Source organism: Chelonoidis abingdonii, chromosome 1, assembly GCF_003597395.2.
Source record: "Chelonoidis abingdonii isolate Lonesome George chromosome 1, CheloAbing_2.0, whole genome shotgun sequence".
Lineage (NCBI taxonomy): Eukaryota > Metazoa > Chordata > Testudines > Testudinidae > Chelonoidis > Chelonoidis abingdonii.
Genome location: NC_133769.1, coordinates 368,030,029 through 368,046,374, shown reverse-complemented (window position 1 = coordinate 368,046,374; position 16,346 = coordinate 368,030,029). Strand labels below are relative to the sequence as shown.

The 16,346-nt window shown below is 47.2% G+C and overlaps 1 protein-coding gene across 1 annotated transcript; it reads right to left on the bottom strand.

The window, feature by feature from the left end:
* Positions 1–15,512: 15,512 nt before the first annotated feature.
* On the bottom strand, positions 15,513–16,343 carry LOC116817225 (olfactory receptor 52B2-like; the record flags this gene model as incomplete). The annotated part of the gene is made up of 1 exon (XM_032767125.1): positions 15,513–16,343. A coding segment is annotated over one exon (831 nt), but the record flags the coding sequence as incomplete, so codon positions are not given.
* Between the last annotated feature and the right edge of the window lie 3 nt (positions 16,344–16,346).

Here is a 16,346-nt window from a genome sequence, read left to right as displayed (position 1 = left end):
CCCAAAAATTCCCTCCCTGACTTTGAAAAATCCAGTTTCCTGATTGGTCCTCTGGTCAGGTGTTTGGTTCCCTTTGTTAACCCTTTACAGGTGAAAGAAACATTAACCCTTAGCTATCTATTTATGACAACCAGTAATAGTCATCTACAGATACCCTTCAAAAGGGCTAATTCCCCAAAGCTGAGACAAATTATCAGCAAAACTGATTGGGAGGAAAAATTTAGACAAAAAAATGGGAATTAAACTCGACAGTTCTTTAAGAAGAGTTTATGAGAGACCTAAACAGCCACGATTTCACAATCAAGAAAGTGGAGAACTTTGGTTAAAAACTCAGTTCAGTAGCAAAGTGAAGGCAGGAATTAAGGGGGGGAAAGCAACATATAACAAATGGGAAAAAGGGAAAATAGCTAGCAAGCAATACTAACTGGAAGTTATGAAAATTGATACAGGACGTTAAAGACACGGGAGGAAATCCATGCTTTGCAGGGCTAAGGAGAACAAAAAGGAGTTATTAGATATATTAAGAACAAAAGAAATCCTAGAAAAGGTATAGGCCAGTTCCTAGAGGGAGAAAGGAAACTTGCTAATGTTGCGGAAAAGGTAGATGTGTTCAAGAACTATTTTTGTTCTGGATTTGGAAAGAAGCAGTATGAGGAGTGCTGTGCGCAGTTTTTGTCACCGCTCTGTAGAGAAACTGGAAAGGATCCAGAGGTGAGCGACAAAGATGATCCGAGGGATGCAGTGCAAATCACAGAGCAAAGGCTGAAGGAACTGGGTATGTTTAGTTTGGAAAAGAGGAGACTAAGGAGGGACATGATATTGGTCTTCAGATACTTGAAAGTTTGCCATAAAAAGATGGAGAAAAGTTTTCTCTTGCCACAAAGCTCAGGACAAGAGTCAGTGGGATCAAACTGCAGCGAGCAGATTTAGATGAAATATCAGGAAATACTTCTTAACTGTAGGAACAGGAGGATAATGCAACAGTCGCCTAGGCAAGTCGTTGAAGGTCCTTCACTGGAGGTTTTCCAAAGGAGGCTGGAGCCGTCTGTCCTGGATGGTTTAGACACAACAAACCCTGCATCTTGGCAGGGGGTTAGACTAGTTGACCCTTGCAGGTCCCTTCTCACCACGTGGCTTTATGATTCTACAATGTAAAATCATAGTGTAGACCAGGTCTTAGACAAACACAAGTTATGGAGCTCAATACAGGGGTAACCGGGTTAAATTTAATTAAATTAATTTGTGTTATACAGGAGGTCAGACAGGATGATATAATTGTGCCTTCTGATCTTAAACCCTATGAATCTATCGATAAAGAAAGTAGGTCAGGCATTTATATATACTCTGTCTCATAACACATGAACAGGGGAACATTCAATTCGATTGAAAGTCTGAACATATCATATAGAGAAAAAGTAGTTTACATAATCCATATTTGGCCCATGGAACTCCTTGCCACAGACTTTATTGGAGCAAAAAGCATAGCTGAATGGATTCACAAATGGATTGGCCTTTGTAGATGGTGCTGGTGGCTAGTTGAGGCTGCCAGAGCCCCAAAATGCAAGAGTCCCTGTGCATTAACTCTCACACAGCTGGCTCCTGAGGTCTTTACTCAGTTCTTACTTCAAGGGGATATTTGCCTCAGTGGGGCGTGAGAACATATGGGCCACGGCCTCAGAATACCTAGTATTGTCCATCTACTAAAACCTTTCATCCTGAAGGATCTTCTGTGCCACTGTAATGCAGCCACCTCGGGGCTGGAGGCCATCAGCCAGTAGCAGAGCAAAAAGGAACATTTTGGCCAGTGATATTGGAGCAAACTCATCCCCTGTGGCAAGGACCCTGGGCTGTTTAATGGCTGTGCAGAGTGGAAAGGACCACAGACCTATTCGCTATCCCATCACACCCTCCTTGCACTGGGTTTGTTGAGCAGGTGAGCTCCACAGCAACCTGTGAATTCTGAGATGGACGTGTCTTACCTGGAAATCCCCTGCAGGCAGCCGTTTCCCACACCTCTCTCACCCCAGCATCTGCAGCAGCATCCCATGTCGAGAGCTGACACTATTTCTAATATAGCTGTGTGCAATCCTGGGGGGGAAGGGGGCTCAGCCTCTAGGGGACAAGCGGCATCTGAATGGAAACTGGCTGGAGACCGGAGACACTCTACCAATGTCTCTATTTCAATATCTGAGCTTCTGTGATATTTATCCAGCTTTAGGAGTAAACAGTAATTAAGGGACCTTCCCAAAGGAGAGGAGAACCCTTGGGATCTCCGCTGAGTCAGAGAGGAATTGGCTGCTCTGTGTATTTGTGTATTTTTAAAAGTAGTTGCTTAGTAAGACAACTAGGGATAATTCCCAGCTCTCCAGAGGGTCTGATACCCTGTAAATATCCAGTATTAATGGGTAGATAGTAGTCAGAGAGATCTGGAGAAAGATGGCTGAGGGGAGATACGAAAACTTTCTGCAGGCCCACAGAGCTATCACTAAGGGATCAGAGATCAGTAATTCTCATCAGTAACTATTATTATACTGTGCAGCACCTTAAATTGAAGGATTTTCAAAACACGTAGGAAAGGAAATTGGCTGTGAACATATACCCATTATACTGATAGGTAAACTGAGGGAAAGGGAGACGTGACTTGGTGAAAGTCACACAGAGAATGACAGACAGAACCCAGGAGTCCTGACTTCTCTGCTGTAATCATGGTCTCTCCACTAGTAACTGAGCACATGACAAGGAGAAAATGGATTCATGGTCTAGCAGGGATTGTTCATTAGGTGGGGGTGATGGACTTGCCTAGGATGCAACCTGGAACGGGGGTACCGCTGAGCCCTCTGGCATACCAACCTGAGCTCCCCCTCACACTGTGAGGCTGTGACGAGCTGCAGAGCTCTCCAGGTTTTGCACTTCCACAGCCAGACAAAGCCAGGGATGCACCCTGCTTCAGTTACATGAATGCTTTCACTAGGTACTCATGAACCAACAATAGAGAACCCCCAGCCAATTCTCCCCCACCTCAGCTTCCCAGCTTAGGACCCCAGAGCTGCACCATCTTACCCTGGTCAGAGCCCAGTGAGGGTAAATTTATTACTCTGTCTGCCCCACCCTCAGTGTGGAGAGCACAATGCACCAGACAGTAAATTGGCTGTAATCCCATCAAGTCTGGAACAAACCTCAGCTAAGAACTTTGCAATGGTGGTATGTAATTGATACTCTCATTAGAGTCCCATCAAAGGCCGTCTCCTTACAACAGGCTAGAAATACCTTCAACGTGGGACCAAATCTGCAGTTCAGTCCTTGATCCTAAGGTGTTTCCCACCCTTCCTTGGTATAGAGGAACAAGAACCTAATCCAAAATGGAGGCTACCTTGTTCTTTTACTAAACTAAGATGGCCTTTTAATGTACAGAACTTATTTTAACTTTATACATTTATTTACATAGTAATTTGGCAAGATTAAGTAAGATTTAAACTGAAACTAACACTGAGATGTCAGTTGTGTGACAGCTCCGCTCCCAGAGGTCCATTCCCTGTCACAGCCTGAGCCACAGGTTGGGTGCTTGGGAGCACAGATGCTGAATCAGCCATTCTGTCCTGGGCATCCTCCCCCATGTGATCAGTGAGGAGACATTCCTGTAACCCCACTATTCTCCTCCAGTTTCCTCCCTGGGCTCCCCTCTAGGACACATACCTCTGTGCTCTCTAGCGTGGGATCTCTCCACTGGTCATCCGGGGAAGGGCTCAGACACGGCTAGCAACCTGGACAGTTGTCTCAGTAGCAGGTTCTACGCCCTCCTCCCTCCCTCTTGAGGTGGTGTTGCCTCCTGCTGCAATGTTAAAGGAACTCACACTCACCTCCTCAGTGGTTTCTAAGATTCTATCACACTTCTCTGGGCTCCCCTCTGGGACACATCTCCCTGTGCTCTTTGGCATTGGGTTTATCTCTTGTTTAGCTACAACATGGACATTTTTCTCTCTGAGGTGACGCTGCCTTCAGCTGAAGGGCAGGAGCCAGTCTCAACCACCCCCATCCTGGAAGCATGCAGCTTCCCCCTCCTGCAGGGGAATCAAGGAGACTCTCTTTCCTTCACCAGTACCTGGGACGTTCCCTTTGCCCTCTGAGGTCTCAGCAGAACACTCTTTCTTGCTGCAGACGGACACTTTAACAGCCTAAGCAATAAGGAAGAAATTGTTGCCAATTAGCATATCAATAGGGTTATCGTCTACCACCCCCACTGATAATACAACTTCCAAACCCTCAGTTTCTATATTCACTTTAGCCAAAGGCAAAAGATTTTGTAACCACCAAATAATAAAATCTCTGCCATCTGTCCTGTCAGTATGTCACCTTGTTGCACTACACTCCTCCTACTCACAGAAATTTCTGCCCCTGTATCTTCTCACACAAGGTCTTCCTTGCCATTAATGTTGATAGCCTTTAAGTCCTTCATCCCTAGTTGTGCAGAGGCTAATTTTACAAACCTAGCACAATAAGTGACAGCTGCCTGAGGTGCTTGTGTGCTCAGAATCTTAGCATTCACATGGGCTATCTGCTGCCTGCTTCCTCTGAGCACAGGGAATTTATTTCTCAGGTGATCAGTGAATTAGAAAGGTTGCACCTTCTGGACTCTTTTGTTTTTACAGGAGATTAGGGTTGGGGATTAGAGGAATGGGGTAAAATGTGACCATGCTTCCCACCAAGTGTAAACCCCTCTGTCTGTAGTTTATTTATAATAGAGGTGTGTGTCTGCTCAAAATCATCAGCCAGAGAAGCCATCTCATCCACAGTTTTGACATTTTTGTCCCATAGACACTGTTTTACATCATCTTTATATATGTTTAAGAAGTGCTCCTGAGAAACAAGGTCAAACATTCCTTCAAAGCATGTAACACCTTTACCCCTTACTCATTTTCCCATCAAATCTTTCATTTTATTTACATATTCCATGTTACATGCCAGCACCCCTCTTAAGATTCCTAATTTTCACTCTATATGTTTCAGGGGTAATTTAAAATTGTTTCAAAACCATTTCTTTGAATTTACAATCATCTAAAGCATCATCAATTGGCATTTTATTGACTATATCCAGTGCTTTACCAGTTAAATGAGCAACTATAGTGCCCATCCTCTGGTCATCAGAAATCTTATGAATCTCACACAGCCTCTCAAAGGTAGTGAAGTATTCAGCAATATCCCCTGCCTTGTTGTATGCAGGACATGGCTGTTCCCATCTGAGGATTTTTGGAAAGGTGGGAATCAGTGGAGTGGGAAGGTTCAGGTTCTGCTTTTCCAGCAAGTCCAAATGGTGATTCTGCTCTCTCTCTTTCTCATCAGTTTCTTGTTGTTTTAGTTCCATAGCCCTTCTGTGTTCAGCCTCCTCTCTGGCTGCCTCTGCTGGCTTTAGGTGCAAAACGCTCCTATTTTCTTTTTCTACTGCCTTGTCATAAACAGATGGTTAAGGGTTAATGTCTCTTTTACCTGTAAAGGGTTAAGAAGCTCAGTAAACCTGGCTGACACCTGACCAGAGGAGCAATAGGGGGACAAGATACTTTCAAATCTTGGTGGAGGGAAGTCTTTGTTTGTGCTGTTTGTTTTGTTCGTTGTTCGCTCTTGGGGCTAAGAGGGACCAGACGTACTCCCAGGCTTTCCCAATCTTTCTGAATCAGTCTTTCATGTTTCAAAATTGTAAGTAATAGCCAGGCAAGGCGGATTAGTCTTATGTTTGTTTTCTCAACTTGTAAATGTGTCTTTTTGCTGGAAGGATTTTTACCTCTGTTTGCTGTAACTTTGAATCTAAGGATAGGGGGGGGGGTCCCTCTAGTCTATATGAATCTGAGTACCCTGTAAAGCATTTTCCATCCTGATTTTACAGAGATAATTTTTACTTTTTCTTTCTTTAATTAAAAGCTTTCTTTTTAAGAACCTGATTGATTTTTCCTTGTTTTAAAATCCAAGGGATTGAGTCTGAACTCACCAGGGATTGGTGGGGGGAAAAGAGGGGGGATGGTTAATTCCTCCTTGTTTTAAGATCCAAGGAGTTTGGATCGGTGTGAAGCCTCTCAAGGCAACCCAGGGAGGGGAGAGTCTGGGGGGAAAAGGAGGGGGATGGTTAATTTCTCCTTGTTTTAAGACCCAAGGGGTTTGGCTCTTAGGTTCCCCAGGGAAGGTTTTGGGGGAACAGAAAGTGTGCCAGACATTAACTTCTGGCTGGCGGCAGCGTACCAGATTTAAGCGAGTAATTAAGCTTAAAAGTGATCATGCAGGTCCTCACTTCTTGAACTCTAAAGTGGGGCAAAAACTTTGACATGGTGAGCAGCGGTTGGGATTTCTAGAAACCAAAAGCCAGTAGGATTTTTTTCCTCTCCTTTCTAGCTGCTTGGAAAGTAGCTTCAGGGCAGAGGTGTTAAGTTTTTAACAAGCGTCTTTGTTAAGAGAAGGCTTCAAGCTGTGAGCCAGCAGACAGCCAGCAAAAGGCATTTACAAGTTGAATTGTCTTTTTTTTCTTTCTACCTCTCAGGTATAGCTAGTTAGAAAATCTCTGTTAACCAAGCAGCCTGAGCTGAAGCATTCCAGTCAGTAAGCTGCAGAGGTAGTGTGGCCAGCACAAGAAAGCAGAAAAAATGAGCACCAAGGAAGCAGTTAAGCAGGAACTGGCTAGACTGGATGCAGAAGAGAAAGCCAAAGAGGCTGACCACAGGAGAACTATGGAGAGGAAACAAAAAGAGCTAGAGATGAGAGAGAAAGAGAAGAGAAAGCCAAAGAGGCTGATCACAGGAGAGCTATAGAGATGAAAGTAAGAGAAGAAAAAGCCAAAGAGGCTGACCACTGGAGGGCTTTGGAGCTCCAGAGGGAGGCCCTGGAATTAGAAAAGGCTAAGCAGGATGGCACAACCAACCCTAACAACCCTTCTCCAGGTACCATTCCCCATCCCAGGAAATTCCCCACCTACAAGGCAGGTGATGATACTGAGGCCTTCTTAGAAAATTTTGAAAGGACCTGCCATGGGTACAACATCTCTACAGAACAGTACATGATAGAGCTGAGGCCACAGCTCAGTGGACCCTTAGCAGAGGTGGCAGCTGAAATGCCTAAGGAACACGTGAACAATTATGAACTCTTTCAAACCAAGGCCAGAATCAGAATGAGCCTAACACCTGAGCATGCCCGTCGAAGGTTCAGAGCCCTAAGGTGGAAACCCAGATGTGTCATTTACCCAACACGCCTACCACACTGGAAAGGATTGGAATGCCTGGATATCAGGAGCAAGTGCTAACTCTCTGGAAGAGCTGTCCTTCCTAATGCAAATGGAGCAGTTCTTAGAGGGTGTTCCTGAGGAAATAGAAAGGTACATGCTAGATGGGAAGCCCAAAACTATAACCGAGGTGGGGGAGATTGGAGCCAAATGGATGGAAGTGGCAGAAAAGAAAAAAGCTACTAGCAGTTGGAGCAAATATCACATGGGGCAAACCGAAAATAAACCCTATCACCGGGGGCAACACAAGGCCCCAGCTACAACCCAAGAAAAACCCCAGACACCCTATTGTCCCACCTCACCAGTCTCCAGCAACCCACCTCAACCCAGTGACAAGTCAGCTGGGCGAAGTTTTAAATGTAATGAACTGGGACATATAAAGGCCAACTGCCCCAAGAACCCCAACCGAGTACAGTTCATTACATCACCATCACACCAAAGATCCCCAGGCCCAGATGCCTCTCAAATACCCTCGGAGCAAAGGAAAGCCTTGAGAGTGGGTGGAAAGAAGTATGATACGTGACAGATGCCTGAGGGGCCTGAGAGGCAGGTGCCTGAGGGACTTCTGTGCTCAGAATCACATCATTTCAATGTGCTACCTGCTGCCTGCTTCCTCTGAGCACAGGGCATATATCCCTCAGGTGATCAGTGGTATTACAATGATAGTACCTCCTGTAGTCTTCTGTTTTTTCTGTCTGTAGTTTATTCACAATAGATGCTTCTGTCTGCTCAAAATCATCAGCCAGAGAAGCCATCTATCTTCAGTTTTCACCTTTTTGTCCCATAGACACTGTTTCACATCATCTTAACCAGGGGCGGCTTTAGGAAGTGCGGGGCCCAATTTGAACATTTTTGGCGGGGTCCTGGCAGGGATGACTTAAAAAAAAAAATGGAAAAAAAGCCTTTCATTTCTTCCATGTATTATTTACTTTCCATAACTATATGAATAATAAAATTATATATTATATACATTGCATCATATATGCTGTTGATTGGCTATTAATGACTGCCGTTTCACATGTGTGGGTCCCCACCACTTCCTGGGGGTGTGCACATGTGTTGGTCCCAGATGCTCCCTGCCCCCCTCATTGAAGCAGGTGTGCAAGGTTACTGCCCTGGAAACTGCCAAGGCAGCAGTGACATGGGGCCGCTGGAGGCAGGGCAGGGGCTGACTGGAGGCAGGTCTGGCTGCAGCCAGGGCAAGGGGTGTGGGGCTGGTTGGAGGTGGGGTGTGGGGCGGGCTGGCTTCAGGCAGGGCCACAGGGGAGTTGCAGCAGGGGTTTGTAGGGCTGGAGACAGAGGAGTGCGGGACTGGCTGGCTTCAGGCAGTGGGGTGCAGTAGGGGTTGACTGGAGACAGGCAGGGTGTGCGGGCTGGGCAGGGTGTGCAGGGCTGGTGCGGGCAGCAGTGTGTGTGGGGCTGGCTGGCTTTGGCAGGGCTGCAGGGGTGTGTGGCAGGAGTTGGCTAGAGACAGGAAAGGGGGTTTGGCAGGGGCTGGCTGTGGCACGGGGTGCAGAGCTGGCTGCAGGCGGGGGGGCGGACTGGTGTGGCAGGTCAGGGGTGCAGCAGAGGCAGCTGGAACTCTAGTCCTTTAAGGCCCCCAAACCCCCTTCTACCCCGCCCCGGACCTTTTAAATAACCGCGGGAGCGCTGGGGAATGCATAGGGGAGGTGGGGCTCCGGGGACTATTTAAAGGACCGGGGTGGCAGAGGCAGCTGGAGCCCCGGGCCCTTTAAATAGGCCCGGAGCCCCTCACTGCCCCAGGGCTCTGGGGGCTATTTAAAGGGCCCAGAGCTCCAGCCGGGGTCGTAGGGCTTGCCGTGCTCTGGCCAGAGCGCTAGACGGGAGAGCCCCGCGACCCCGCTCTCCGGGCTAGAAGGGCGGCAAAGCCCCGCCTGCCCCGCTATCCCGGCTGGAGCCCTGGCTGGAGCGCGGCAAGCCCCGCCGCCCAGGCTAGAGCTCTAGTCGGGAGAGCGAGGCTGCTCCGCACTCCCTCGAGCGCTTCGCTCAAAGGAAGACCCCGGAGCACACCACAGCCGGGGACTGGGGTAAGTGTAAAAAAAAAAATTAAAAAAGTGCCTAAGGCGCGGGGCCCTCTTAGGCGCGGGGCCCGATTCCTTGGAATCAGTGGAATCGGCCTAAAGCCGGTCCTGATCTTCACATATGTTTAAGAAGTGCTCCTGACCAACTAGGTCAAACATTGCCTTAAAGCTTCGAACACCGGTGCCCCTTACCCACTTACCCATCAAATCTTTCATTTTGTTTACATATTTCATGTTACACACCAGCACCCCTCTTAAAGATTCCTAAATTTCACTCTCTATCTATCAGGGCTAATCTGAAATTCTTTCAAAACCATTTCTTTGAATTTACAGTAATCTAAAGCATCATCAACTGGCATTTTATTGACTCTATCCAGAGCTTTACCAGTTAAATTAGCAACTAAAGTGGGCATCTTCTGGTCATCACGAATCTCACACAGCCTCTCAAAGGTAGTGAAGTATTCAGCAATATCCCCTGCCTCGTTGTATGTAGGACACGGCTGCTCCCATCTGAGGATTTTTGGAGAGATGCGAATCAGTGGAGTGAGAAGGTTCTGGTTCTGCTTTTCCAGCAAGTCCAATTAATGATTCTGCTCTCTCTCTTTCTCCTCATTTTCTTGTTGTTTTAGTTCCATAGCCCTTCTGTGTTCAACCTCCTCTCTGGCAGCTTCTGCTTGCAATCTGAATAGCTCCGATTTCACACTCCTGTCGTTGGTTGCACTCATCTTGCTGCTTTTCTGTCTCTACTTCCTTTTCCCAAAACAAGCAAACAGAAAATAACAGATAACCTCTTTGACTGGTCTCCAGACACCACACTTCAAATCTCTATACCAGTGTGTGAAGTGCAAATCTGACTCAGAACAAGAAGTTGTGCATTTCACTCTACTCGCTGTGCCGGACTTCCCCAGAGGGCAACCTGGAACTGGGGTTGTGACGTTATGAGTGTGATATAATACCTCCTTGAAAGGTGACAGGGCCAGAAAGAGTGAATTCCCTCACAGACTGACCTGACCCATGACCGAACTTTAGAGACTTGTTAGGAAGATATGTAAATAAATAGAGCTTTGAAATGCAAGTCTGCATTGGTAGAGATCTCAAAGGTAGATGTTTGCTCAGGTTTTCGGACGTAAGCAAACAAGTCTTGTCTATTGCTATAGCTTTGATTCAAAGATCAAAAAAGGAATATTAACATTTTAGGAAGATACTTAGGGAAATAGTATATATACCTACCCCTGGAATTTCACTACCTGCGTCTGACGAAGTGGGTATTCACCCATGAAAGCTCACGCTCCAAAACTTCTGTTAGTCTATATAAGGTGCCACAGGATTCTCTGCTGCTTTTACAGAAAAGGGGACAAAGAGGATGGATCTAGACTGTGATCTTGGTAGCACCATGCACAGAACAAGCAGTAATTATCTGAAGTCGCAGTGGGAGAGGTTTAGGTTGGATCCTCATTAGGAAGAAACTTGCACAAATACACAGATAGGGGCTGGTGAAGCACTGGATGGTTGCCTATCCAACGAGGAGGTGGACTAAAGGTAAAAATCCCTGATCTAGTCTACAAGCCCTTTTTTTAAGGTCAGGCTTGACAAAGCCCATGGCTGGGATGATTTAGCTGGGAACTTCACCTTCATCAAGGGTATACATAGTTTTAAACCTTTAAACAATTCAGAGCTCTCCAATACGGAGGCTTATTTAATAGAACCACTTCCATAAAAAAGGTACTTCCACTAAAATAAGACATATCTACAGCATCACTTCAATACTTAGGGATACTGTTCTGTACAGCTGTTCTAATGCGGTATTCCATCTGATTGTGTGGGATGTCGTTGTGGATAGAGACCCACCTCTACAATATCGTCAGAAATCCATGGTTGGCTAGGATGGTGTTTAGCTAGCTCTGACCAATGCCATGTAGTTTTCCTCAGGCAAAAATAGAGGTTCTCACGAGGTAGCTGGGAGCCTACTGGCATTAGGGTCTGAGTAGAGAGTCCACATATCCAACAGTCCTTCAGTGAGAGTGCCAATGCCCCATGATGGGGGATGTCCAGGATTTCAGGTTTGTGGATCTTGGGTAGTAGATAGAAGTAACTCTGGTCGGGGCTCTAAGGGTTCCATGTGGAACTCCTGAGGGTCGAAATGACAGTCTGGACCTATACATTGAATGCTTCCGCCGACGTGCACAGGCAGAAATCGTGGAAAAACAACACCGCTTGCCTCATAACCTAAGTCGTGCAGAACGCAATGCCATCCACAGCCTCAGAAACCACCTGACATTATCATCAAAGAGGCTGATAAAGGAGGTGCTGTTGTCATCATGAACAGGTCTGACTACCAAAAGGAGGCCGCCAGACAACTCTCCAATACCAAATTCTACAGGCCACTTCCCTCAGATCCCACTGAGGAATACACTAAGAAACTGCACCATCTACTCAGGACACTCCCTACACTAACACCGGAACAAATCAGCATACCCTTAGAGCCCCGACCAGGGTTATTCTATCTACTACCCAAGATCCACAAACCTGGAAATCCTGGACGCCCCATCATCTCGGGCATTGGCACTCTCACTGAAGGACTGTCTGGATATGTGGACTCTCTACTCAGACCCTATGCCACCAGCACTCCCAGCTATCTCCGTGACACCACTGATTTCCTGAGGAAACTACAATGCATTGGTCACCTCCCAGAAAACACCATCCTAGCCACCATGGATGTAGAGGCTCTCTACACAAACATCCCACACACAGATGGAATACAAGCTGTCAGGAACAGTATCCCTGATGATGCCACAGCACAACTGGCTGCTGAGCTCTGTGCCTTTATACTCACACACAACTATTTCAAGTTTGATGACAATATATATCTCCAGATCAGTGGCACTGCTATGGGCACCCGCATGGCCCCACAATATGCCAATATTTTTATGGCTGACCTGGAACAACGCTTCCTCAGCTCTCGTCCACTCACGCCCCTTCTCTACCTACGCTACATTGATGACATCTTCATCATCTGGACCCATGGGAAGGAGACTCTAGAAAAATTCCACCACGATTTCAACAACTTCCACCCCACCATCAACCTCAGCCTGGACCAATCTACACGGGAGGTCCACTTTCTAGACACCACGGTGCAAATAAGTGATGGTCACATTAACACCACCCTATATCGAAAACCTACCGACCGCTATGCCTACCTTCATGCCTCCAGCTTCCATCCCGGGCACATCACACGATCCATTGTCTACAGCCAAGCACTGAGGTACAACCGCATCTGCTCTAACCCCTCAGACAGAGACCAACACCTACAAAATCTCCACCAAGCATTCTCAAAACTACAATACCCGCACGAGGAAATTAGGAAACAGATCAACAGAGCCAGACGTGTACCCAGAAGCCTCCTACTGCAAGACAAACCCAAGAAAGAAACCAACAGGACTCCACTGGCCATCACATACAGCCCCCAGCTAAAACCCCTCCAACGCATCATCAGGGATCTACAACCCATCCTGGACAATGATCCCACACTTTCACAGGTCTTGGGTGGCAGGCCAATCCTTGCCCACAGACAACCTGCCAACCTGAAACGTATTCTCACCAGCAACTGCACACCGTACCATAGTAACTCTAGCTCAGGAACCAATCCATGCAACAAACCTCGATGCCAACTCTGCCCACATATCTACACCAGCGACACCATCACAGGACCTAACCAGATCAGCCACACCATCACTGGTTCATTCACTGCACGTCCACCAATGTAATATATACGCCATCATATGCCAGCAATGCCCCTCTGCTATGTACATCGGCCAAACTGGACAGTCACTACGGAAAAGGATAAATGGACACAAATCAGATATCAGGAATGGCAATATACAAAAACCTGTAGGAGAGCACTTCAACCTCCCTGGCCACACACTATAGCAGACCTTAAGGTGGCCATCCTGCAGCAAAAAAACTTCAGGACCAGACTTCAAAGAGAAACTGCTGAGCTTCAGTTCATCTGCAAATTTGACACCATCAGCTCTGGACTAAACAAAGACTGTGAATGGCTTGCCAATTACAGAACCAGTTTCTCCTCCCTTGGTTTTCACACCTCTACTGCTAGAACAGGGCCTCATCCTCCCTGATTGAACTAACCTCGTTATCTCTAGCTTGCTTGCTAGCATATATATACCTGCCCCTGGAAATTTCCACTACCTGCGTCTGACGAAGTGGGTATTCACCCACGAAAGCTCACGCTCCAAAACTTCTGTTAGTCTATAAGGTATGTGCTCCAGCCCCCTAATCATTTTTGTTGACCTCCGCACTGGACTTTTCCAATTTGTCCACATCCTTCTTGTAGTGTGGGCCCAAAACTGGACACAGTACTCCAGATGAGGCCTCTCAATGTCAAATAGAGGGAATGATCACGTCCCTCGATATGTTGGCAATGCCCCTACGTATACAGCCCAAAAATGCTATTAGCCTTCTTGGCAACAAGGGCACACTGTTGACTCATATCCAGCTTCTCATCCACTGTAACTCTAGGTCTTTTCTGCAGAACTGCTGCCTAGCCATTCGGTTCCTAGTCTGTAGCAGTGCATGGATTCTTCCTTCCTAAGTGCAGAACTCAGCACTTGTCCTTGTTGAACCTCATCAGATTTCTTTTGGCCCAATCCTCTCTAATTTGTCTAGGTCCCTCTGTATCCTATCTCTACTCCTCAGCGTATCTACCACTCCTCCAGTTTAGTGTCATCTGCAAACTTGCTGAGAGTACAATCCATACCATCTTCCAGATCATTAATGAAGATATTGAACAAAACCGCCCCAGACTGACCCTTGGGGCGCTCCGCTTGATACCGGGCTGCCAACTAGACATGGAGCCATTGATCACTACCCGTTGAGCCCGATGATCTAGCCAGCTTTCTATCCACCTTATAGTCCCTGTCATTCCAGCCCATATTTCTTTAACTTGCTGGAAAGAATACTGTGGGAGACCATATCAAAGCTTTGCTATAGTCAGGATAACACGTCCACTGCTTTCCCCCATCCACAGAGCCAGTTATCTCATCAGAGAAGGCAATTAGGTTAGTCAGGCATGACTTGCCCTTGGTGAATCCATGCTGACTGTTCCTGATCACTTTCCTCTCCTCTAAGTCCTACAGAGTTGATTCCTTGAGGATCAGCTCTATGATTTTTCCAGGGACTGAGGTGAGGCTGACTGGCCTGTAGTTCCCCAGATCCTCCTTCTTCCCTTTTTAAAAGATGGGCACTACATTAGCCTTTTTCCAGTCATCCGAGACCTCTCCTGTTAGGGGGGCTTATTCCTTCCGCGCTCACTTCCCTGGTCCTTCTCGCATGAACAGAGAGCAACAATACCCAAAGTCCAAAAGGCGCAAACAATTCGATGTTATTGGGGTGAACTTCCAGCAAGCATGAATCCATTTCCTTCGCTCAGTGTCCCCTTCTCAGCTCTGACACCACAGAGCCTTGCCTGTGTCCCTGTTCCTGTTCCCTGGTCTGCCTCCATTGGACAACATTCTCCATTGTCTCCGTACGACCTCCGAGGAAGCTTTCTTATACAGCGTCCTGAGCTAGTGGTTTCTTCCCTGGATGAGTGTTGACAACAGTAATTAACCGTATCTGGCTACTCCTCTGACATACCTAAAAGGCTGGTTTTGGGTGTTTCCAGCCTCACATCACACTTTAGTAACTCACACATAGCAGGATTTCATTGCTTCACATACAATGAGAGTAGACACAAGGAGCTATCAATGTTTAGAAAGACTTTTAGAAAGATACCTCCCAGGGCATACTTTGTACAAGACATACCATAATGACATTGCCATGGTAAATATGGGGTGGTTTGGGGTGCAGAGTGTCAGAGGGTTGAACCAGAGAGTGACAGGGGTGGGGAGCAGAGGAGCAAGTGAGGGGCAGGGCTTTGAGGGGAAGAGGCAGAGCAGGGGCGGAACTTGGGGGAAGAGGTAAGGAAGAGAGGTGGGGCTGCAGGTTTCCAGTTACCAGCAATGAGAATGGTGGCAACCCTATGAGTTGCACATAGGCAGATTCCCCAGTTTGTCACGCTGGCACAGTACAGTAAGGTCAGGCAAAGATTTAATATCTCTTTGACTGGCTAGTCAGTGATTCAGGGAAGAGGGCCCAGCACCATGTCACCAGACAGCTCTGCATAGTGCTCGGTGTGAGATCCAGAGAAGCTGGAGAAAACTTTAGGTTTCTTGATGAGTAAAGAGCTGGAGTAGCCTTACCCGGATCTGTTGGGTCTTTGCCCCATAGATGATGGGGTTTATCATGGGGGGCACCAGGAGGTACACGTTGGCCATTAGAATGTGCAAATGCAGGGGCACATTGTGCCCAAACCGTTGTGTGAGGGCGGCGAAGAGATGTGGGATGTAAGAAGCTAAGATGACACAGAGGTGGGAGCCGCAGGTCCCAAAAGTCTTGAGCCGGGCGTTCTTTGTTGGGAGTCTGAAGATGGCCCTGAGGATCTGGGTATAGGACACGGCGATAAAAAACACATCCAGAACGGTCACGAAGAATGCCACAGAGAGGCTGTAGTAACTACTGACGCTGATGTCAGAGCAGGCCAACTTCACCACAGCTATGTGCTCACAGTACGTGTTTGGAATGATGTTGGTTCTGCAATATGGCCACCTCCTTGCCAGTAAGGGATGGGGCAGTATGAGCATGGTGCCGCGCAGCACAATGGCCAGACCAATTTTGGCCACCACAGGATTTGTTAGGGTGGTGGAATGTCTCAGGGGATCGCAGATGGCCACGTAGCGATCAAAAGCCATGGCCACAAGGATTCCAGACTCTATCACTGAGACGCAGTGAATGAAGTACATCTGGGTGAGGCAGGCACTGAAATTGATCTCCCTGGAATAGAACCAGAAGATGCTCAGGATTTTGGGTAGGATGGATGTAGACAAGACCAGGTCAGTGACGGCCAGCATGCAGAGGAAATAATACATGGGTTCATGGAGGCTCAGCTCCGTCTTTACCATGAACAGGATGGTGAAGTTCCCCAAGATGGTTATGGC